Source organism: Perca fluviatilis, chromosome 6 (assembly GCF_010015445.1).
Source record: "Perca fluviatilis chromosome 6, GENO_Pfluv_1.0, whole genome shotgun sequence".
In the NCBI taxonomy this organism is placed as follows: Eukaryota; Metazoa; Chordata; class Actinopteri; order Perciformes; family Percidae; genus Perca; species Perca fluviatilis.
The window spans coordinates 41865877-41891348 of record NC_053117.1 but is presented as its reverse complement, the minus strand read 5'-3'; the positions used below and the strand labels follow the sequence as shown (position 1 = coordinate 41891348).

At 39.8% G+C, this 25472-nt stretch overlaps 2 protein-coding genes across 2 annotated transcripts in view; one reads left to right on the top strand and one right to left on the bottom strand.

Annotated features, from left to right (window-relative positions):
- npc1l1 (NPC1-like 1) overlaps window positions 1–2010 on the bottom strand; it is a 42858-nt gene extending 40848 nt beyond the window's left edge. Inside the window, exon 1 of the mRNA XM_039802450.1 lies at window positions 1814–2010. Within this exon, the coding sequence (XP_039658384.1) occupies window positions 1814–1855 (42 nt within the window). The 5' untranslated portion in view covers window positions 1856–2010. The remainder of the gene's footprint in view (window positions 1–1813) is intronic.
- A 7325-nt stretch (window positions 2011–9335) lies between these two features.
- LOC120561104 lies at window positions 9336–24110 on the top strand. The gene is made up of 7 exons (XM_039804057.1): window positions 9336–9426; window positions 10517–10590; window positions 13397–13511; window positions 14263–14310; window positions 15961–16045; window positions 17140–22762; window positions 23869–24110. The coding sequence occupies exons 2-7, from the start codon at window positions 10521–10523 to the stop codon at window positions 24108–24110; spliced, it is 6183 nt and encodes a 2060-aa protein (XP_039659991.1). The 5' UTR covers window positions 9336–9426; window positions 10517–10520.
- Window positions 24111–25472: the final 1362 nt, after the last annotated feature.

Sequence of the window (25472 nt, the reverse complement as noted above, 5' to 3'; positions counted from 1 at the left end):
ATCTTGCCGAGGGCACCAAAATAGTTTGGGCCGGCTCTGGAAGAACCAAAATCATTTCAACACCTGAACAGAACATGTTTTATTATCATTTCACAGTGTATTATGAGCAGCTTTTCATCACTTCTCTGCATCTATCTAAACCATCCTGTTTGTTTTTTAATTTTCTTTTAGGTTTTTGGTGAACTTTTGGCTGCTTTTTTTCAACATTTTGGGCATTTTCTTCTGGTGTTTATGAAGTTTTTATTGTTGTGTTTGTGGCTTTTTCCAACATTTCTTACACTTTTCCCAACATTTTGTCACTTTTTTCAACATTTTGTCACTTTTCCCAAATGTTTTGTCACTGTTTTCAAAATTGTTAATGCTTTGTCACTTTTATTATCATTTCACAGTGTATTATGAGCAGCTTTTTTATAATTTCTCTGCATGTATCTTTCACTTGTTGTCGACCATCAACCATGAAAAAGTTCTTTCCTTATATCAACGTTTTTGTTGCTCTTTACAAAGTTTTTTTTATTTTATTTTTTTCAAAGTTTTTGGGGCTTTTCCGCCTTTATTTGACAGGACAGCTAGGTGAGAAAGGAGAGAGAGAGAGAGAGGGGGAAAGACATGCAGGAAATCATCACAGGTCGGATTCAAACCCTGGACCTCTGCGTCGAAGCATAAACCTCCAAGTACATGTGCGCCTGCTCTACCCACTTAGCTAACCTGGCCACTACTACATTTTTTTATGATGTTTTTGGTCCATATGGTCGGTTTTTTTCCAATGTCTTTGTCCCTTTTTTTGACGTTTTGTCGCCGTTTATGGCGCTATTACATTTTTTCACTTTTTCAAAACTTTTTCCAATGTTTTTGACCCTTATTTCGACTTCCTTTCGGATATGAAAAAAACCCGTTGAAAACGGGTCAAATTTGACCCGAGTACAACAAGATGTTAAGTGCTGTCAAGTTATTAACGAAATCAAACTAATTAATGACTTTTAGAACATATATGTTTTCATCTATCTATCTGTTTGTGTATCAGCCTCTTTACCCCATTAATGTGCCGCCACATTTTTTAGCTCAAATCCAAAGAAACGGAAACAACAGCGGCAAAAAAACAACTAAAGAATCCCCTCAGTTGGGGCGCCTGGGTAGCTCACCTGGTAGAGAGTACGCCCTGTGTACAGAGGCTCAGTCCTCACCACAGCTGTTGCAGGTTCAATTCCAACCTGCGGCCCTTTGCTGCATGTTATTCCCCTCTCTCTCTCGCCCTTCATGTCTAAGCTGTCCTATCGATTAAAGGCCTAAAATGCCAAAAGAATAACCTTAAAAAAAAACTAAAGAATAACTCAGTTGGCTACCCACCAACGTGGCAGCTAGATCAGAGGTGTCCAAATTCTTTCATATGAAGGGCCAAAATGTATCTGGATGGAAGGCCATGGGCCAAAAATAAATGTTGATGTTGAAGAATACTGTAATTCTTGCCATTCTCCGTAGATAAAACATACGTATGTAATTTAAATGGGATGTTTACCAGCACTGTGCTTTACATTTCCATTAAACTCAGATTACATACTTTTTAACTGCACAAAATGTATATTTTGTAGTCATTACTTTTACAATAAGAGGAGACTAAGCATGTAAAATCCATGGCGGGCCAAAACAAAGAGAGCAGAGGCCAAACTTGGCCCGCGGGCCTCAAATTGGGCAGCCATGAGCTAAATAAACAGTTTCGGCAAAATTCGACCTGTATTTTGCATTTTGGTCAGGTTTTCTGGCTCTGTATAGTCTATGTATAAAAAAAACAAAATAAAAATTTGCGGAACAAACTTACCACACAAGTCAGAAAAGTGATCAGCGCTGCAACACGGACCATGATTCCTGAGAGTGTTTCAGCCACTGAATAATCCTCAGGCACAGTTTGTAATGTAGGAGTGTAAATTAATATTAATATGAATCACTGCTGTCCTGTTGGAAGATATACATAAGAGACAGTAAAGGCAGACAGCCTCTCCTGTTTGCTGTCTGACAGTGTTGGGATTGGGAAAAAGGGAGGAATGTCATGACGGGTCCAGGGTCTCCTGTAGCGTCACACTGTTCTTATCTGGTGTGATGCTGCAGCGGGCCAATCACAGCCACGCACGGGCAATTCCTCAGTCTGATCATTAACGTGTGGGCAGATTTCGATTGGGATTGCTGAGGGGAGAGCCCACAGAAGAAACTACAGGAAGGATCCGCTAGAAACAACCGCACCCAGTTCTTCCCTTCTATGTAACTCTGATCATATAATTTACTGACCCTTTGCAACTTTTGGTGCTTTTATTAAGGACACAAACAGACACATTGATTGACCTGAATGGGATCAATGCTTTCACTGAACATGGCGTTTGTGACCGTGACCTTTAGACCGCCATCTAAGAGACACTGCTGTGTCTAGGCTTTCTGATTTCAGCCTGTACTCATGAAACATTTGTACATTTATCTGTGAAAAGTAAAGCTCTGTAAGATGTTTGTATTCCACGTATTTATTAATGTCAACAGCACATTGACTGCTGCTGTATAAGGGCGTGAGGATCTTAGGGAGGAGGTCAGGGGAGATGTTTGTCTACTAAGACACAAGACTTTCATCCAGGAAACAGGTGTTCTTATCGTTGCCGCATGTGTGCGATGAGCACTTGTTTCCTGGGTGAAAGTCTTGTGTTTTCTCCTTAACTTCTTCAGGACATGAACATCTGTTTCCTGGGTGAAAGTCTTGTGTTTTCTCCTTACATTCTTCAGGACATAAACACCTGTTTCCTGGGTGAAAGTCTTGTGTTTTCTCCTTAACTTCTTCAGGACATGAACACCTGTTTCCTGGGTGAAAGTCTTGTGTTTTCTCCTTAACTTCTTCAGGACATGAACATCTGTTTCCTGGGTGAAAGTCTTGTGTTTTCTCCTTAACTTCTTCAGGACATGAACACCTGTTTCCTGGGTGAAAGTCTTGTGTTTTCTCCTTAACTTCTTCAGGACAAGAACACCTGTTTCCTGGGTGAAAGTCTTGTGTTTTCTCCTTAACTTCTTCCAGGACATGAACACCTGTTTCCTGGGTGAAAGTCTTGTGTTTTCTCCTTAACTTCTTCCAGGACATGAACACCTGTTTCCTGGGTGAAAGTCTTGTGTTTTCTCCTAAAAGCGTAATTCTCACCAAAATGCAACCTAGGCTCTTTTTGTGAATGTACCCAAGTCAAACTTTTGTTTAAAAGCATATTTATTTTTGAATGGGAGTGCTATAGGGGCACTTTTATGCTAGACTCAAAATAGCTATTTTTAAAACACTAAGAAGGCTCGACAAAACATTAAACTTTGCTCCAAGTATCACCAGGGGCTCTACACCTTAACGAAAGCATTGACATCATTGTTTGTGTTCACAGAGTTTACTAAAAAGAAAGGTTTTCATCAACTCCCCGTAGCTGTTGTTGTTTCCGGCCGCTTCCACCTCGGCAGTCAAAACGAGTCGATATCCAAATGCGAATGAACGGACTCCATAGGAGGAAATGTCATTCTTATACGAGGCTCCTTTTTCCACTACAAGGTCAATATTGTTTTTCAACGACAAAACAAGAAATAATCTGTGCATTGATAATGAAGTCAGCTTTAGGAGCTTTCCATCTTTCCATCTCCTCCCTGTTACGTTGCATTCAGAGATCGATTGTTTTTGACTGATAAAACGGCTGCGGCCGGAAACAACCAGAGCTACGGTGAGTTGTTAAAACCTTTCATTTTAGTAAACTCTGTGAACACAAACAATGTTGTCAATGCTGTCATTAAGGTGTAGAGCTCCTGTCGAGCCTTCTTGTGTTGTAAAAATACAGATTTTGAGGCTAGCATAGTAGTGCCCCTAGCTCTCCCATTCAAAAGGCCATTTGACCAAAAAACGAGAATACGGTAAATCTTAAAAGTGGCGATTCTGTCCTAAATATGCTTTTAAACGAAAGTTTGACTCGGGTACATTCACAAAAAGACCATAGGTTGCATTTTGAGTTACGCTTTAACTTCTTCAGGACATGAACTCTGCTCCCCCCTGACCTCTTCCCTACGAAGATCTTCATGCTCTTATACAGCAGCAGTCAATGTGCTGCTGACAGGAATAAATACATGGAATACAAACCAATTACAGAGCTTTACTTTTCACAGCGATATGTACGAATACTTCATTAGAACCGCTTGCATCCCTGATGCATTTCTTTCCAACAAAATGTTCTTGGAATCACTTTTTGTATAAAGGTGTCATGCCAGCCTGAAGCCAACATCCCTTCCTGGATCACATCCTGCAATATCAGATCATCTTTGTAATCACAGTATGTCATGTGTCAAGGCCAGGGCTCCCTGATCATGCCACAGGTGCCTCACAGCTTTCAGGTCGAAGGTGCACGATCATTTCTATCTGAGATAAACAGAGATGGGGACAAAAGACAAGAAGACACGGGGCAGATACGCTCACGGTCTTTGTTCAAAGATAAGTCACGACAACACGCAGAGTTTTGTAACTTGGTCAGCGAACCGACAGAAGTGTGAACATTGGATAAAGTTAAAATGCTTGTTTCATTTTGTTGACATATTAGAGTCAAAGGTTTTTACAGAGGGGACCACGATATCTGTTTTTATTACTCCATAAAACAGAAAATATTGTCAACAAACGGCCATATTTACATGTTTTTATGAATCAAATGTTGTATAAATCAGGTTGTGAATGATATCTGAACATAACTGTACATTACATTTAGCCCTGTGTGAAAAGCTTCAGACTATAGAGAGGAATCACACACACACACACACACACACACAAAGAGACAGACAGACAGACACCCACACACACTCGCCTGTGTTAATGTGCACTTGTTGCCCCTCATCTGTTGACATTTCTGAATGCCTTCCTACAGTTGCTTAATAAAACCTTTCCACACAAATAAACGTACCTGTGTCAATAGTATGAGAAAAAAATTCGATTTTAACTGTGTCGGGCTCTAGTTCGGTTACTGCTCGGACAGAAAAATGCGGCCCGATCCGCACTCTAGTTCAGAATATAGAGAGGAATCAAAGTGGAACGTTTGGTGTGTGTGAACGCTGCTGAAGGGGTGTTTTCTAGCTCAGAGTCTGAGAACAAAACCATTAAAAGATATCAATGGCTTTTGTAGTTTGGGTTTTAGAAAACATTTCATATTTGAAAAGGTGCTACAGAAAAACACGTTGAAAACATAAAAATATCGTATCAGTTTTTTTATTAAAGGTGTCATTTTCAATTTAAATAGGGATGCCCGTTCATTTGGTGATACTTTTTATGACATTTTTCAACATACTATACTATGACTTTTTATAAATTTTTCGACATACTATACTATAACTTTTTATAACTTTTTCAACATACTATACTATGACTTTTTATGACTTTTTTCGACATACTATACTATGACTTTTTATTACTTTTTCGACATACTATACTATGACTTTTTATAAATTTTTCGACATACTATACTATGAGTTTTTATGACATTTTTCGACATACTATACTTTGACTTTTTAACTTTTTTCAACATACTATACTATGACTTTTTATAACTTTTTCAACATACTATACTATGACTTTTTATGACATTTTTCGACATAGTATTCTATGACTTTTTATAAATTTTTCGACATACTATACTATAACTTTTTATGACATTTTTCAACATACTATACTATGACTTTTTATTACTTTTTCGACATACTATACTATGAACTTATTATTACTTTTTCGACATACTATACTATGACTTTTTATTACTTTTGTCAAACCACATATTCTCTTTACAGTTTTTTTTAAGATTAATTTTTTATTTAGTTTTTCATTTTAAACAACAACAACAGAACAGACAAACACACTTGAACAAGTACAACCCCCTCTCCCACCCCCCACGGTCTCGAGGAAAAGAAAGAAAGAAAAAACCCCCCAAAAAACAGAGATCCCACCTTGCCTAGTCACCCTCCTCTACTTCCTGTGATGCTGAGGTCATTAGGACCGATACTTGTGCTGCTGCACCTTTCCATAGGTCTATAGTCGATGACTTGGCTTTGTTAATCCTTGCTGTAGAGAGCTCAAGCATAACTATGTCCAGAAAATACCAACCACTGTTTTATACAAAGCGAGTGGAGGAGGGGGAGCAAGAGCCAGCGCTTAGCTATCATTTTCTTGGTTGCGGTTGAGCCGGCTAGCCAAACTTTCTTCTGTCCCCCAAGCAGGTGTAATTTAGAGTCGTCATTAAGTAACAAAACAATCGAGTCAGTAGGGAGTCGACATCCTATCACATCAGATATTATTGATGTTGTTTTATTCCAAAACTCATACACCTGTTCACACTCCCAGACCATGTGCAGGAAAGTTCCAGTTTGTTAAGGTTGACAAAACGTGCAATAGGGAGTAGGAATGCCTTTGGAGACGTATCTCTTCTGAGGTGTCCAATATGTCCTATGGCATATGTTGAAGTGGATGTAATTTTGCTTTCAAATCATCACTAATAGCTGATGTCACCTGTTTGTTGTTCAAAAGGAGCAGATTAGATTTATTCCAAATGATTTTATAGCTGGAGATTGAGCCAAATTCGTTAAAGATCTTAAGGATTTTTGGAACAGAGTCCTCAAGGTCAGATATGTACAGTAAAATATCATCTGCAAATAACAATATTATATATATATATATAAAATACAGACACAGAATGTTAAATATAGGGAATAATTGGTGACAACTATCTGCTGAATCATTCTGCTTTTACAGGCCCTTGCCCAGTGTTACAGAGAGTTTTAAAAACAAATTCTCTAAATCAGTTCTTCTCTGAGATCTTGGTGATCTGACCTTCAGATAATAGAATAACTTTCCCCTCTTTGTGATAAAGGTCTTATCAGCCATCATTTATGGAGCTGTCGCTGTGCAGGGCCGTCGTGACTTCTTGGACTCTGATACCGCTGAAGGCTATCAGTTGAAAAGCGTCTGACAGGATATAAAACCTGCGAGATGGAAATCTGCTCAGAGGATCCTCAAACACCTGCACACTCCCATCACATTCTTTCTTTCATCAGCCAACAGTTGGATGTTTTGGACATTTAAAATTTTTAGCAGGAGCGTCAACTACATTTAATCCTCTAATTGTGCAATAACATAATGTATAAAAACCTCAGGTGCAATTAGGGTTGGTCAATTCAAAACACTTTACATAAAACATTAAAGAGCCCTTAACCCTTGTGTCCTCGGGTCAAATTTGACCCATTTTCAACATTTTTTATATCAGAAATATGGGTTTCTTACAACCAAATTGCCCCCAAATAACTTGGATGCATGCATGGAACCCATACAACATATACATCCATGTTGTTTTATTTAATTTCATGGCATTTGAATAAAAAAATAATAATAATTGCAAATGGTTTCAAAACAGCATCCTGACCAAACTTTGACATAAACCAGACTGATTCACTCAACATCCTCTGATCTTAACTATTCTATTAGTCAATTTTAGTTTTTTTTCATCCTCAAAAATTATGTATAATGTCATTTAAATTAGGTTTATTTACCATGAATAAGAAAAGCATTGAAAAGAGGGACAAAAACGTTTTTAAAAAGCGCAAAAAGCATAAAAAAGCAACAAAACGTCAAAAGAACCCCACATTTTTCAATTTTGTCATGGCCGACGATGAAGATAACACAAGGGTTAAAAAAAGATAGATAGAAAACAGAATAACTATCTGTTTGATAAGTTGTAGGCTTAAGGTTTGGGAGGGGGGGAGGGAGGGTTTTTTATTTTCTGTGGTGTGTAAAATGTTCTAAAATAATAACAAAATGTTCTAAGTATAAGAGGATAAATAGGTTTGGAATTGGAGAAAAGAATTCTCCACGTCCCTTTAGGGGTTCCATACTTTAATATTGTTCTACTTTATATATATATATATATATATATATATATATATATATATATATATATATATATATATATTATATTTATTGTATTTCTTTTTATATTTTTGTAGAGCTGACTCTCGTACTTGTATGACCCTGTATCACCCTGTACCTGTGCAAATGGCAATAAACATCTATTCTAATTTACCACTTTCTCTTCACTTCATTCTTGTTTTCCTCGGGTCAAATTTGACCCATTTTCAAAAAGTTTCTATATCTGAAATTTGAGTTTCTTTCAACCAAATTTTCAAAAACAATAACGTGGATAGTTCCATACAACGGTCTGCACAAGCAACATAAATGATCAGCTCACTACTTTCATTGAATTTGGGTGTTTGATTCAATTTTCTAGCATTTGAAAAAAAAATGGACAAGAAATGTGGAAAAAAATATATTCCAAAACATCAAAAAGGCGCAGAAGAAAATCTTCAAAAACATCGGGAAAAGTGACAAAAAACACTTGGATAAAAGTGACAAAAACGTCGGGAAAAGACGACCTAAACACTGAAAAAAAACAGTTTTAATTTTAAATTTTGACCCAGAAAAACAAAAGAATTGCTTATTGGTCGACAGTACGACAACACAGATTATCATATAGAAGAAAACACAAGGGTCATCATTAGAAATGGAACTAAATATGGGAAAACAAGTTACCCAGTATTTTATATTGAAAATGACAAGAAAATAGAAAACATGGAAGATGTGGTTAGTGGTTTTAACAATTTTTTTGTAAATGTGGGACCCATCTAGCAGAAAAAATAAAAAATCCAGAAATAACAGAAGGGGTAAATGCTGGTCTGTGGAATAGTACAGCTGTAGTTACTTTACACATTAATAATTCTGCACACAAAACACATGTCGTTTATAAAATCTGATGTTTTATTCTAAATGACACTAGCCAACAATATAACGGCCTACAAGTCCAGCTGAGATGATTATACCATTAAACACACAACTGGTTGGAGAGAAAGAAGAGAGACGGAAATAGAGATGTACAGAAAGAAGGAAAGAAAGAAGGAAATACAGACAGATAGAAAGAAAGTTGAGTGACTAAAAGTACTGATTATTTACATGGAGTTTCATGTTAAACTAAAAGGATCTTACTCTTTAACTAAAAGGTCTATCTCTGTAGGGATCCTTTCCATAATGTTGTCAGACACTTAGAATAATAATCTGAGTCTGTCAGCCATAAAAACAGAACTTTTAGTGGATGACAACTTTCATCGCTAAACATTTGTCCTGTAGGGTTAAATTGCAGCTTGGCTCTTTCCTTTGTGTGTTTATTTGTTGTTGCAGTCTCAGTTTGACGTGAGTTACGGTAAAACATGATTACACAGATCGAATGCAGAGGCTGAGCAAATAAGAGTTTGAGACAGAGAATAAACAAAGCCAAAGTGCAGTTTCTCTGATTTATCTTATAAAAAGGAACATCTCTCTTTGTCCAGTCAGTGCTTCTCTGTCTGCGCTTCAACCAGGAGAAGGTAAGCTGTTAAAGAGATGGATTGTTTTTATGTGTTTCACATACAAGTTTAAATACTCTGCCAACCAGTGTTGGGCAAGTTACTTCCCAAATGTAATACATTAAAGATTACTAGTTACTGTCATTTGAGAGTAATTAGTTATATTACAATATTACTGTCTCTGAATTGTAATGCTTTACACTACTTCTGCATTACTTTTAAATTACTTTCACCAAAATAACAGCAAAACTTTGACTTGGCAGGTAGCTTGTGAATTTCACCACCGGATCAATAAAGACTCCTCTTTATCCACTTTAATACATCATAGATTATTCATAATATTTTGTATATATGAATATGCAAAGTAACTAAAGCTAAAGAAATAGAGAAGTAAAATGTAAAATAGGCAAGTAGGAGAAAATGAAAATACTCAATTAAAAGTACCTTACAGTTGTATTGAAATATGGCATAGTTACTTTCCACGGCTGATAAAATGTAATGATATTACGTGTAGCAAGCTTCAATATTAATTCCCGACATGTTTATATCTGTCAGCAGCTCGGACACACTGCTGTCTGCGCTGACGTACCGTCACCTGTTGGGACACAGATGTTGTCCGTACCGTCTCTGGTTCTGGCTCTGACCAGGGGAACAGTGATGGGACAGCTTGCTTCAACGCAACGTAATAACTCCTGAAAATAATGTCCATCTCGCTAACAGGAAATAATACTCACGGCTTTATTTTCCTATGAAGAAATGTTTCGCGGTGTTGGGGAATTCTTAAACAAACAAAACACCACTAAATGTTACTTTAAAATGTGTCGTAACTCAGTGAGATTGTAACAGGTGTAATATTACAGGCTCAGATTATTATTCTAAGTGTCTGACAACATTATGGGATGGATCCCTACAGAGATAGACCTTTTAGTTAAAGAGTAAGATCCTTTTAGTTTAACATGAAACAGCCCCGAAATCACCATCACCAAACTCCACCAGACTCCATCTCTCCATCTATATTTATTTTTCATCTCTAATCTTCATTCATGATGCATTGCTATATCCCTGATGTTTATTCCTGTTTTTGTCGCTCTGTGTTTGTGATATTTCACAGAACGATGGCAGATTGGAAGAAGAGTTGGAGGCTCCTGATCATCTTCAGCCTCCTCAGCCTCACTGAACTATTCGGTGAGACATATTTTACTTTTTAACAATCTCAAGATCAAGATTTAACTTTTTGATATTAATGAACGCCCATTACATTCAAGCCATTGCCAAATGAGTTGCTACAAAGCTAATTAAGACTATCAGCTCCACATAACTCTCTCTGGATTTCTCAGTATCCGAGAGAGAGAACGGTAGAGAGTAGTATGTAGAAAGACAGCAGTAGAGAGTAGTATGTAGAGAGACAGCAGTAGAGAGTAGTATGTAGAGAGACAGCAGTAGAGAGTAGTATGTAGAAAGACAGCAGTAGAGAGTAGTATGTAGAGAGACAGCAGTAGAGAGTAGTATGTAGAGAGACAGCAGTAGAGAGTAGTATGTAGAGAGACAACAGTAGAGAGTAGTATGTAGAGAGGCAGCAGTAGAGAGTAGTATGTAGAGAGACAACAGTAGAGAGTAGTATGTAGAGAGACAGCAGTAGAGAGTAGTATGTAGAGAGACAGCAGTAGAGAGTAGTATGTAGAAAGACAGCAGTAGAGAGTAGTATGTAGAGAGACAACAGTAGAGAGTAGTATGTAGAGAGACAACAGTAGAGAGTAGTATGTAGAGAGACAGCAGTAGAGAGTAGTATGTAGAGAGACAACAGTAGAGTGTAGTATGTAGAGAGACAATGGTAGAGAGTAGTATGTAGAGAGACAGAAGTAGAGAGTAGTATGTAGAGAGACAACAGTAGAGAGTAGTATGTAGAGAGACAACAGTAGAGAGTAGTATGTAGAGAGACAGCAGTAGAGAGTAGTATGTAGAGAGACAACAGTAGAGTGTAGTATGTAGAGAGACAATGGTAGAGAGTAGTATGTAGAGAGACAGAAGTAGAGAGTAGTATGTAGAGAGACAACAGTAGAGAGTAGTATGTAGAGAGACAACAGTAGAGAGTAGTATGTAGAGAGACAACAGTAGAGAGTAGTATGTAGAGAGACAACAGTAGAGAGTAGTATGTAGAGAGACAACGGTAGAGAGTAGTATGTAGAGAGATTGGACACTATGTTTCTGTTGACCCTTTCCTTGACTGAGTTACAGGTGCATAGCATTGGCGACAAACACACAGGATATTAAACCTGTTTCAAGCCCTTTGAACCTGTATTTGTTTGTCCTCAACTATCAAACAAGATGCAAAGTCTCACTTGAAGCACTAAAACTCATCTAAAAATAAATATAATTTTTAGGGGGGGCTGAGATGAAATTTAGACAAAGGTCTAAAATCGCCCATGATGCCAATGCTTCACTTGTGGTAGACATTGCTTAACTAACAGTGTTAGGCAAGTTACTTCCAAAATGTAATACATTATAGATTACTAGTTACTGTCATTTGAGAGTAATTAGTTATATTCCAATATTACTGTGTCTGAATGTTTGTTTTACACTACTTTTGCATTACTTTTGAGTTACTTACACCAAAATAACAGCAGAAGTTTGACTTGGCAGGTAGCTTGTGAATTTCACCACCGGATCAATAAAGTCTCCTCTTTAATCACTTTAATACATCATAGATTATTCATAATATTTTGTATAATTAATATGAATATGCAAAGTAACTAAAGCTATAAAAATAGAGAAGTAAAACATACAATAGGCAAGTAGGAGAAAATGAATATTTTTTTATTTAACCTTTATTTATCCAGGTAAGTCAATTGAGAACAATTTCTCATTTGCAACTTATCACAAACTATTTCATTCATTCGTTACGTGAACACTCCCCAAAAATAACAAAAAAATTTAAATTTAAAAAACAAAAACAATTATATTATTTAAAAAAAAAAAAAAAATAAAAAGTACCACCACAGTCTGATCTGATCACATTCATACCTGGAAGCTGCCCAGTACCACCACAGTCTGATCTGATCACATTCATACCTGGAAGCTGCCCAGTACCACCACAGTCTGATCTGATCACATTCATACCTGGAAGCTGCCCAGTACCACCACAGTCTGATCTGATTACATTCATACCTGGAAGCTGCCAAGTATAACCACAGTCTGATCTGACCACATTCATACCTGGAAGCTGCCCAGTACCACCACAGTTTGATCTGACCACATTCATACCTGGAAGCTGCCCAGTATAACCACAGTCTGATCTGATCACATTCATACCTGGAAGCTGCCCAGTACCACCACAGTCTGATCTGATCACATTCATACCTGGAAGCTGCCCAGTATAACCACAGTTTGATCTGACCACATTCATACCTGGAAGCTGCCTAGTACCACCACAGTCTGATCTGATCACATTCATACCTGGAAGCTGCCCAGTACAACCACAGTCTGATCTGATCACATTCAAATGTTACCTTAACTACTGTAACTGTTGTACCTAAATCGAATCAACCTGAATATATATGTTGCTCGAAGGTTAAAAGTGAGTTGAATAAATGTTATTTTGTTATTGCCAATCGATCTGGATCTCTGAGCTGGAATAAAAATCAGATGTGAACCTTTGAGTGAAACGTTTGAGAACTTTTAGATCAATGGAAGTACTTTTCCATAAAAACCTGAAATCTCTCTGTGTTTCCGTTCTCAAACTGTCCCTTCTCTTTGGGAAACAACAACAAACTTTGAGCTAGCAAGCTACACACTGAAAATTTCAACAACCCAGAGCGCTTTCTTCTCCTATCCCAGAATGCATCTGGGGTGTAGCCAGACATTACGCTACAGCGCTGTGGAGACAGAGCTGGATATGCGAGAGTAGAGCGTTAATGACGGAGACACAGACCGAAGACAGAAGTGATTTTCTTACAGGTTTGAATACTTGTATTTTGTTTTGTTTGTTCCCCAGAGGTGAGAGATGAAGAGTGGAAGGAGCTCAGCCCGGATATCGCTGCACTACACCAGCTCAGAGGACTGTCTGATCACATGTTTCATGAAAATATCAGGAACCCACCGAACCACAGGTCTCTTGTTATGGATTTGTTCCTTGTTCCTCTCCATAGGTAGACAAATATTAAACACAAAAGCACAGAGAACACAGAGATGGTTAAAGTGATATATTGCAAAAGTTTATGTAATTAATTATGTTCAGACTAAAGGCAAAAGTGGCCCAAATCTACATCTTCAGAAGTAGTGTGAACACTCCAATAAGATTTAGACCACACCATATGTGGTCCTGAATCGAAACGCATCACCTGACTGCTCATTTACCGCGCAACCCTGGCCCGAGCCTGTGTAAAATTATCGAGATTAAGTGTAATGTGTTGTCAGACATGTTGATATGGATGGAGATTAGTTCTGCTACTGGAGTTGAAACTGTTGTGGACAGAAATCGTATTTGTCTTAAAAAGCAGCTTAAAAATGCAAATGTAGCAAGACAAGCATGCTTTATTTGTAAAGCACATTTTAACAACAAGGTAATTCAAAGTGCTTTACTTAAAACATTAAAGAGCAGTTTAGCTGTAGCCTGAAATTGCTACTTTATTACTGTTTTTACTGTTATTAATGTCTGATAACATTATGGAACATTGTTTTGGTTCTGCTTCCATCAGCCAACATATACCTAATCAGCTAATGTTGGCCTGGGGTTTATATCTGCTCCAAGTAATCGATTAGGCTCTGATGACTGAGTTAAATTTGATTGTTTTAGTGTGTTTTATTTATTTTTTTATTAATGTGAACTGAAAAGCTAACAATGACTGTATTTCCTCTTAGGGACACAACCGTGCATGTGGCCAGAGATGAGTTGAAATCTGTTAGCAGGTAAGAACTCACTCTCTCTCTCTCTCTCTCTCTCTCTCTCTCTGTTCTTTCTCTAGCTCGCTCCACCACTTTGTTTTATCTAATGTTAGCACCTCTCTCTGGCCCAATCCCAAAGTCCGGACTCACAGACTCACGGACTTCGGTGCGCGTTCTCGCGAAATTCGTAAGGGCTTAGGGTTGTCCCAATGTGAAACTTCAAAGTGCGTGAGGTTTGAGTACACACTTACCGAGCCCATTCCGTGAGTCTGCATCGATGCAGACTTCACCAAAGGGAATTACCCACAGTTCAAAGCGTTGTGACGTTTACCGTGGAGACAATAGGGAAATCCGGAAATTACGAAGGTAAACAACAGCACGACACACGACCACAGAACGGACCAACCTGTTGTCCAGCTGGTAAAACAAGAGTTTGGAATCAGCTAGCCGTCTCCTGGGCCTTGGCCGTGTGGAAAGCAACAAACTTAAAATGAGAATTCCCAAACCGGCAAGTGTCAGCAACATCTTTGTTATTAAACGTCGCCAAGGTAACATGTGATCTGGTGAAGTGCTGTCCCGATCACATTTCTACCTATCTGAGCCCATGTGGCCTCACACACTCACTCACTTAGTACCTGAGATCAATTAAGTCAGTGAGTTCTTAGTCCTCAGGGCTCACTTTGGGATTGGGCCAGTCTCTCTCTCTCTCTCTCTCTCTGTTCTTTCTCTAGCTCGCTCCACCACTTTGTTTATCTAATTTTAGCACCTCTCTCTCTCTCTCTCTCTCTGTTCTTTCACTAGCTAGCTCCACCACTTTGTTTTATCTAACTAGTCTACGTTTGAACTAACGCATAGCTGGTGCAACCCAGTGCAGGTGTCAAAAAGGTCGTTAGTGCAGTTCTGGTGAGAATACATTTAAAATCAAACTCTGATGAAGACCTAACCCCCGCGCTGAAACCACTGAAAAGATAACCCTGACCAAGGGTTGGTTTTAGACGCACTGGGAGTGAGACTGCGTTGAAAAAAGAAAAAAAATGTTAGCTGCCAGCGTCTGTTTTACATTTTAATCCTAATGTGGGGAAAACCGTGTTTTCGAAAAAATCATGATTCCTTTTTTTAACCCCACCGCCAACTTTTTTCAAAAGACGCCCTCCGCCGACCAATGACGGGCGCAGTAGCCAGACCTGTTGTTTCCATAACAACAAGAAAAGGTCAGAGCACAGCAAGTTATATGAAATGACCTGGTGCTCCCTGTATAGGAAACTCACTTGGTTTTATCTAACGTTAGCACTCCTCTCTCTCTCTCTCTCTCTCTCTCTCTCTCTCTCTCTCTCTCTGTTCTTTCTCTAGCTCGCTCCACCACTTTGTTTTATCTAACGTTAGCACCGCTCCACATAGCGCTCTAGGATCCTGTAGCAGAAGCTGTTGTTATAGCAACAAAAGATGCTCTCGGCTGCTTTTTGGAACCAAGATGTTGGCAGCTTTTTTCTTTTACTACAAAAGCACCCTAGTCAACTCTTTCTTTTCAAAAAAGACACCAAGTTTGAACATAGCCTCAGTCTGCGTTATGAATCTGACTGTACAAATGTCTCCATTCTCCAGAGTAAAGGAAGATAAACGGTAAACTATTTGTCCCGAGTAATCCACTGTAAAGCACTGTTTATCTTCTTTTAGGGAGGACATTGACCGAAACCCGATGACTTTGCTCGCTGATCTTGAGGATGAGAATTTCACAGCTTCTGTCATTCAGAAGGAACAGGTTAGTGGATTTTAAAATTAAATCAAAAGCTGCACTGACTTTAGAAAGACTGAACTCAATTTTACTGGAACCCAAATCAGTGTTTAATTAATAAAACTATATTATCAAAAGAGTCGATAGATCTTGCAATGACAGAAACCAAAAATAAAAGTTGTAGAACTGCAGTTCAACAGGAGGAGTTAAAAGGGTGATTTCATATTTTTAACCTGCACTGGGTTGCACCAGCCTTGCCAACATGCGGTGCATAAGCCAGCAGACAAAAATAAAAACCTGGTAATTAGCAGGAAAGATTTAGCGTAATTGTAAGGAAAACTTGATATTAGTTGTTATAAAAACTCTGCAATTGGTTGGAAGGACGCAGTTTTGTTCCCTCAACTATTATTGTTACGTCAGCAGCACAATCCAGAAAGAGTTGTTAAAATAATAGTCTCTCTTTGCCAGACCTTCCTCCACAGCAGTGCAGAGGAAGGTCTGGCTAGTCCACACAGCATTCCTGGATGGGAGTAAAACATGCTCTGGTTTATTGGCATTTCTTTAAACCAATCACAATCATCTTGGGAGGTTCTAAGCTCCGGACAGAGCCACGGTGCCTCTGCTAAATAGCCTCAGGAAGGAACTTATTTTGGTGGAACATGTGTACGTTCAAAAGTAGTTTTAGTTGTACAGAAAACTCAGATAGTCTAGCTAGCTGTCTGAATTTACCCTGCAGAGATCTGAGGAGCAGTTAACCATAGTCCTCACAAATCCACCGGAGGTTAGAACGCCAACACAAAGACAGAGGAAGGGGACGGACATTTGGCTGAAATGAGGGACATCTGGTGGAATTTCCACTGGCAACGGAGCAATCCCGGAAGTGGAACGTTGTGTATATAGGCTACACCAGCCTTAAATAAAAATCAGATGCGGACCTTTTGAGTAATACGTTTGAGAACCCTTGCCGTATAGGGTTAAATGGGAAAATAGGAAGTTACCCTTTAAGACAACTATATTGGACTTTCTTGAGTTAAACGTTCATGCCCTCCAACGTATGATAATGTAATCTATACAACAATGATTTTCTGCTGTTTTATATGTTTTTTTCACCTATTTTCTAGGATTTTGAAGGCTTCTTGGCAGCGATTGATAAACAGAAGACACAAGATGTTCTCCTGAGTGCTTCGGAGATCTCGCACAGCTACAGCCCAAAACTTCTGGTTATGACTGACAAAGAAAAGTCAACAAATGACAGAGTCCAACAGGAATACAGCATGGATCCTCGTTACTCAGTAATAGTCAGCAATGAATGCCTGTTCAATGTCTCGTGTGTACCAGAAGCAGACAGCTACACCTTGGTGAAAATATTTGGGAGTGTTTCAGAAGATGGACAAACTGTGTCTGGCCTTTCTGGCTCTTCACTCGCAGAGCTGATGTTGAAACCGTCACTGGAAACTGCGCCCGTGTTCTCTCTCGATGGAAACACAACCAAAGACTTCCAACATAACTTCATTCGAGTTTTTACGGCCCGTGGCATCACAGCAGTCCTAGAAACAAACCAGGAGAATCATCAGACTTACCAGGTCATGAACCAACTTGGAGAAGTTTCCAGATACCAAATTCCACAAAGACCGGTTGATCACAGCATCCAGTACGGCCACCAGCAGATCCTCATCCTGGAAGATGACCCTGTTGTCAGAACAGCTGCTACGTATCTTTTTGAGAAGCATCCAACGGTTTCCTCTGTCTACGTTCTTGATAACAACCAAAGACCAGTACTGATCCGAGGTGACTCCGTGCTTCTGACAGAGGAGAGCCGGCTGGTGCTGGTCGGCCACGGCAGGAAAGACAACTCGGGAGAAATGAGACTGGGAGGATATGAAGTGCAAGATGTCTCCAAAATCATTCAACAAACCTCCAGGCGTTCCAATAAAATTAAAACAATAAGTGTGGTGGCCTGTGACGTCGGATCAGATAAAGCATTCATTGAAACACTGCTGAAGGATCTCCATGAGACCGCCGGCATCAAGACAGAGCTGCACATCAGGGACGCTGTGATCCAGGTCAGCCACACAGGAGAGAAAATCACCCAAAAGGATGGAGAGCAATGGCGACATGAAGATGACAGCAAGAAAGTGGTCGCAACCCTCGATAGGAACGGAGATGTAATTATTAGAAATGAACCCGGCAGTAAAGGAAAGGAAATCTTTACCGCTGAAAGAAACTTTCTAGGTAAAACAAAAAAACGTTTCCTGGTCTACAGAGACAGCTGGCCAGATGAGCCAAAAAGATTTATTAACCAGAATGTTTATGATAACTTGAATGCTAATGAACGTAATGCTTGTAATCAACTTGAAGCTCTATCCTGGGGATTGTTTCATGACGAAAACATACCCCGTCCAGAAAAAATGAAGATTAAAAACTTGGATCTAAAAGAGTATTATTTATCCCCCAAAAAAAAAGTAAAAAATGAACAAACAGGATGGTATGAGCTTACAGGGGAGGTAGAGACGATAAATAATAAACAAAAAGTAAAAGATATTCTTTCCAACTGTTATGAGATTAAATCAGGAGAAGATATCAGGAATGTAATCCGTCACTATGCAAAGGACGGAGAAGATGAGGTTACATACCTGAAGGTCAATGACTGGATATTAGAGGTTAATCCTATAAGTCTGTATGTTTATCTAATCGGAAAAAAGCTTGACAACAATGAAAGAGGAAATGAACAAAAAGTTAAGAAATGTATTGAAGATCAGATAGGAAAAGAAAGATACTCTGACATACGAAAAGGAATTAAAGCAGAAATGGGCCAAAATGACCCTAAAGAAGGATACGCTCAATATGTGGAAGGTATTTTTCGTGGAGAGCCCACAACACCTCGCCTGCCGCTCCCAGCTGAGGCCTGGTGCACCACATATTTCACTGCATCAGTTATATCTGAATCTGCTAGAAACTTCCGGACATTTCCTCTGATTCTCATGGCCCTGGATATGGTCCAAAGCACAGACAACAATATCAAAGCGAATGGACTGAACTTTCTTTGGGAAGAACATTCAATGGCAAGAGGACGTTCTTGGATTGACCCAAGCAGGCGTGAATTTAGTGGCTCAGCCGACTATGAACGTTCCAGCAAATTACAAAACCCAAATCCTTCGACTAGTGAGGAATTAAGGAATGATCTTAAAAAGCTTATAACAAGTGAAATCCAACTGTATGATAAGTGGATTGGAAAAAAAGATCCATCTCAGATATTCAATATCGCTAAGAAATACGAGATAACTGAACCAAATGCAGTTCAGGATTACGAAACGTTCATAAATACAGTAGGTGAGAGCGACTCTACAGCATCCGGAGCATTAGGAGGCTACAACGACGGCCACGTAACATCCCAAGACTTGAAATCTGCCTCTGAGTTGGAAAAGTCCTTCAAACTTGAATCGTATTACTCCAGGCGGAGCGTTTTAACCGCTGAACAAGTCTACAGTCAGTTAAAGGCAAAATATGGTGAAAGTCTGGCAGGGTTGCAGGTCCAGGAGGGCAGCGCCAGAATGGAGAACGGAGAGTTTGTGTGTAATCTGTTAAACGGTACTGACGCTAAATCTGTTGAGTTTAGAGCTGAATTATCTCCGGAGAGTCAACACTACTCTAAAGCAATGTCAGAGAGCATTGAAACAGCAGTTCATGACATGGAAAATCATGGTTCCTCCCATCAAGGCAGCAAGTACGTAGAGCACGCTGGGCATGCTGTTGGGACGCTGGGACTCATGCTGGGGATGAAAGGAGCTGTTCGTGCTTTTGAACAGGGTGACTTTAAAGATGGCGTGGTGGGGTCTCTGCAGACGGCTCATGGAGTGACAGCTATGACATCGTCTATTATTGCAAAACAAGCTCTGTCCTCAGAGGCCAGAATGGCCAAAGCTGTAACATCGGTCATGAAAAGACCTGCAAAGAAGGGTTTTACGTCAGTTATACCAATAGTGGGAATTGGATTTGGGATATACAATGATAAACAAGATTTTAAGAGAGGTGACACGCTGGGATATATCGATGCTTCCTTAGATGGTAGTATAGTTGGTTTAGATGTTATTGAAACTGCTCAGCCTGAACTGGTCCCGTTGATAATGCCTATAAACCTGGCTTTATCCGTAGTCCGGATGGGCATTGATGAAATTTATATGGGCGTACAGAATGAACTAAACAACCTCCCGAAAGATGCTGGACTTCTGGAGAAACTGGGGGCCGTTTCTTTAGGCTTTCTGAATGAGATTTGGGATTTTGACATTAGGGCGGCGAGTTTCTTTTATGATTGGCGTTACGATGAAATTGAGCAGGGACACATACTTGTTGCACAGATATCAGACTATCACAAATATTACAAAGTTACAAAGCAACAGGATGGAACGAGTGCCATTGATTTTAGCGGTGGCGACTCTTCTGGGAACGGAGGAGGAATTCACTTCTGCCTCACCGACCAGGGTCCGTCTGAACTCTGCATGGACTATTTTGTGTCTAGTAATGAGAGTTTTGGGAAAAGGTGTTGGCAGATTGATACACAGGGAAGCAAAGATATTATTCTTGGCCTGGGAGAGTCACAGCAGTTAGAGTACACAACACTACATAAGAAAATACTCTGGTTCATACCAGCCGGCTCTGTGACGGTGGTTTCAGGTGTTAAAGCTGTATCAGAGTCAAGGTTTGGGGAATACAAAGGACATAGAGATTCTAATCATTTTTTTGCAATTCAGAAAGCAGAGGATGAACATGTGATTGAAGTCATGTTAAGTTACTATTACAGGCTTTATGGTGAACCAGGTGATGACATATTCTTCCTCGGTCCACAGAGAAGTTATGTTGAAGGATGCGGAGGAAAAGACACGTACATTATTCCTAAAAATGGAGGGAAAACAACCATTAACAACTACGATCCTTCCAAAGCACTAGACACTCTTCATTTCAGTGTTAATTACAGTCACATTTCTGTGTCTAAATCTGGAAATGATGTTGTGTTAATGTATGAGGGAAGTCACACTGTGACCATAGAAGGATGGTTTTTAGGGGAACCGTATCGTCACATGAACATGTTGTCTGGAGACGGAGTCTTGTTTGAGATTTCCTCAGTCGTGGTTTCTTCTGTTCAGCTGGTGGCTGTAGGGGTTAACAAGATGTTTAGTTCTAGAAGTGAAAATGTGAATGCATCCGAGCCACTTTTAAGCAAAGTTACAAACGTCTTTGGGTCTCAGTATGACGATGTGATTGTTGGAAATGGAGAGAATAATATCATAGATGGAGGAGGAGGTCATGATCAGTTAATGGGCGGTGAAGGAGAAGACATGTACATAGTGAAAGTCAGAAAACAGTCGTCAGTGTTGATTGAAAATACCTCCAAAGACACTAAAACAGACCTGGCCATAATAGAAGCAAAGCTTCACACTTTTAGAGTGGAAGTATTGTATGACAGTATTGTTCTGACAGCTCCCCACAACAACACGCCCATCAGGGTGACTTTAGGGAATTGGTTCAGATCAGCAGCAGACAGACATTTGCTTGTTGTCACAAAAGATTTGATCACTTTCACAATCTCAGATAACAAGGCCGACTGCCTGGACAGGAGAAACCTGTTCACCAAGTGTATTAAAAGTAGCAGCATCGACTACAGCAGCTCACCATCTCCTCTGCTGGTGGACCTACAGGAGGACGAGGCTTTTAGCAGCTTGACGGAGGTTCGCGGGTCAAAGTTCAACGATGTCATCAGAGGGAACAAAGAACACAATGTTATTGTCCCAGGAGGAGGAGATGATTTCATCCAGGGTAGAGGAGGAGAGGACTGGTACGTTATCACGCCGGGCCAAGGAGTAAAAACCATCAACAATCAATCTCCAGATCTAGCCTTGGATATTCTCTTTCTGAAAGAAGAATACGAGAACATAAAGTGTTCTTGTGAAGGGCAGAGCATCATCATGTTGGTACATGGTAGAAAAGATGTTATTTTACAGAACTGGTTTGATTCAAAGTTTCATCAGCACCTGCAGATTAAAACCAGTGATGGAATAACAGCTGGACTGATGACCAACCGCAGCAGCTGTGATGACTCGTTAATGTTCCCTGTAACTGTTGATTATAGAAACCAGAAACCCAAGTGTGTCAGCCGTTTCCGAGTCTTCTATGGCCTTCAATGCACAATGATGAATATGATTAATCATGATTCAGTTAAAGAAATGTACGGTTCCTCAGGTTTCGACATCATGGTTGGAAACAGTAATGAGAATCTGCTTGATCCGTACACCGGAGGGGCACTGATGGTTGGAGGTGAAGGAAAAGACACTTACATAATCAAACAAGGATATGGAAACTCAATGATCGACAACTTTGCAGAAGATCAGAGTATTGATACTGTGTCGGTTGACATGGATTATCTTCATTGCAGTCAAGTCACACTGGACTCATCAACAGACGATCTGAAGGTGACAATCACATCAAAAGGGGAACAACTAAAATTCACTCTGCTCAACTACGCCAAAAGTTCCAAATATCAGCACTTAGTATTTCAAAGCTCTGACGGAGTGAATTTTAAATTGAAATCACTAAACTCAACTGGTGATGTACCATTCTTTCAAATTGAAGCTTTCAAAGTGACTCTGAAACAGCTACAGGTTGACTGCCGCTTGGATCTCAACTCTCAGAGGAATCTGTCAAAGGTCCACACGGTGCAAGGCTGTCCCTCCCAGTCCAATGACATACTAGGTAAGTAGTACAGATGTCAATCTTCCTCTATAATGCCATTCAAATGTCACTTTATTATATTTAATTTAATTAAAAAAGTATTCATCCTATTATTAAAGCTATAGTGTGTAGTTTCTGCCCACATGAGGAATTCCATATAATGTCAACAACACCGTCGGTGCATCCACATGATGCAAACCGTCGGTGATCCCCCCTCTCCTTACCCCTCCTCCATGCAGTTTCTTGTATTAATTTACCTGTCAAATCAATGACATCGAGGACTACAAAACACGATGGACTCTTGTAATTTTTATGCAACAGAAATGTGGTCGGTCCATCGGTCTCTTTTGTGGTTTTCATTCCTTCTGCTGAACGTGGTGGTCTTTTCTTAGTACAATCACTGACTGAAACATTTTGCGGGCGTTTCTTGGGTTTTTCAGCCTTCACCTGTTGCAGCAGTTCTCTTCGTTTCCAAAGCTGAACACTGCTGTTTCCTTTCTCAGTGGCATCACTTGAGCTGCTGTGAACAAAAGTCGCTGGAAGCAAGAATTTTTTAAACATATTCATACTGAGAAATACAGAGAGAGTTTTGTGGAGCTGAGAGGCTTAATTACCTTTGTATCAACTAATTTGGCAATGGCTTGATTGTAACGGACGTTCATCAATATAAAATAGTCGCGCACTAGAGGGACTTCAAACATTAGCCTCAAGGGGGCACCTGTGTCATGGCATTGCGTATCTGGCACGCCGCTTTGTCTACAATCATTCTCAACGGCGAGCAAACACAAATCAACAGACAACCCTGTAATTAAACATTATCTAACAAGTGTAGGGATGCGTTTCTGTTGTAAAGGGTAACAGTGCTCGGTTTGCAAGAAAGAGCTAATTCATGATAAGATAAGCATTTTGACTCAGTGGAAGAACGCTGCAGACTGGAGAATTGCTAGGAGCTGTTAATCTTGCCGAGAATCTTTGGTCTGAAATGTGCTTTAGTTGTTTTTATATTCTCTTTAATGAATGTTTTTCATTGTTTTTAACTGCTCTTTAATGATTTATGTAAAGCACTTTAAATCGCCTTGTTGCTGAAATGTGCTGTGGATATAAAGCTGCCTTGCCTCTTGCCTTAGGTAACGATCAAGACAACGCTCTGATTGGTGGGTGGAAGGATGACACCTTGGAAGGAGGCGCCGGAGATGACACGCTGATCGGAGGGAACGGAGACGACATCCTGATTGGTGGCTTGGGAGATGACACTCTTTATGGCGAGGACGGAAATGACACTATGATGGGAGACTCTGGCCGGGACGTCTTCCTTCCCGGACCAGGGGCCGGTGTGGTGGACGAGGGTACCTGGAGAACACGGTTGTGAGGAGCAGGGCCTGTAAAGAAAGGTTATCAACATCTCGAAACATGCTGCGGGGCGGCGTGGAGGGATGATGGAGATGCTCGCCGGCACCATCTACTGTGATATCTAATATTGGTGTCCGGTTACCGAAGTTCTCTAAAGCTTCTCAAAGGACGGCAATGACGCTCTTGGTGTTATAACCGTAGCGATTACCTGGTCGGTGGTGATGGAAATGACATTTACATGTTGGCTTTCAACAACGGTTCAGTCACGGTTGATAACTGTGCCAAAGACAACGCTACAGACGTCTTGTACATGAGCTCACAGTCAACGCCGCCATTTGACTGCCAACTTTTGTCTGATAGAGTTCTCCTGACTTTCTTTGGACTTAACCAAACTATAGTTAAAATTACACTGCAGGGCTGGATCAATGATGAGAACGAATGTGGTCATTTGAAGTTGATTTTTAGAGATCAGGAGGTGTCGGTGGACCGGCTGCTGCAAGAGTGTCAGTTAAGACAGCTGGAAAAATGTCCTCTTTTGCTGGGTTTTCCTTTGTGCAAACAAGCAAAAAAACAACAACAAGAGATATGGGAACAACTAGAAACAAATGTTGATTCAATTTCTATGCTGGCTGATATAGTTTAATCTTTAAAAGCGAGGACACAGTTTCTGAAATTCCTTGATCATTTGTCATTTTATCTTAACTAAGGCCGTGCCCTTTCAAACGTGTCTGTTTAGGACTGATTGTTTGGCCTCCTGTCTTGCTGTTTGTAGCTTTCTCCAGAACAATTGTACTCCAAAATGACTTAAAGAAGGACCCCAAAGCAACCCACTGTATACTACTAGGCTTGTTTTAGATGAGCTGCGCCTCGCCCCCTGCTGGGTGGTGACAAAAAGCTGTGGTCAAGTTAGACAGTTTTCAGCCTTCAGTCTGAACAGGAATTTACAGAAGCACTCACTTCCTGTTAAGTCTGATTTGGATTTATTAAAATGTTATCAGACCCATATATCCACTTTAGATTCTGACAGAGTAGCTGTTAAAACTCTCTGCACACAATCTGCTGTTGATGTCATTAAACAGCATTTAAACAAAATATCTTTAAATCAGACAAATATTAATCCGAAACTGAAAGAAAAAAATTAAAAATGTATGTAAAACCTAATTTTGCACCTCTTTGATCTTGTGAGGTCATTGTTGCCCATGTGCATGACGACAGCGAGTGAGGATCAATTTGGACCCAAATCAATCATTTCTGCGCAGGCCTAGCTGATCTCCAACAAACCTGATAACTTACTATCGTTAACAATTTAACACTTGAGCAGAGGTATTCATTCTCAGCATCGGTCAGGTCAGTTCCACAGTTAATTTTAGAAAGTTTTGTG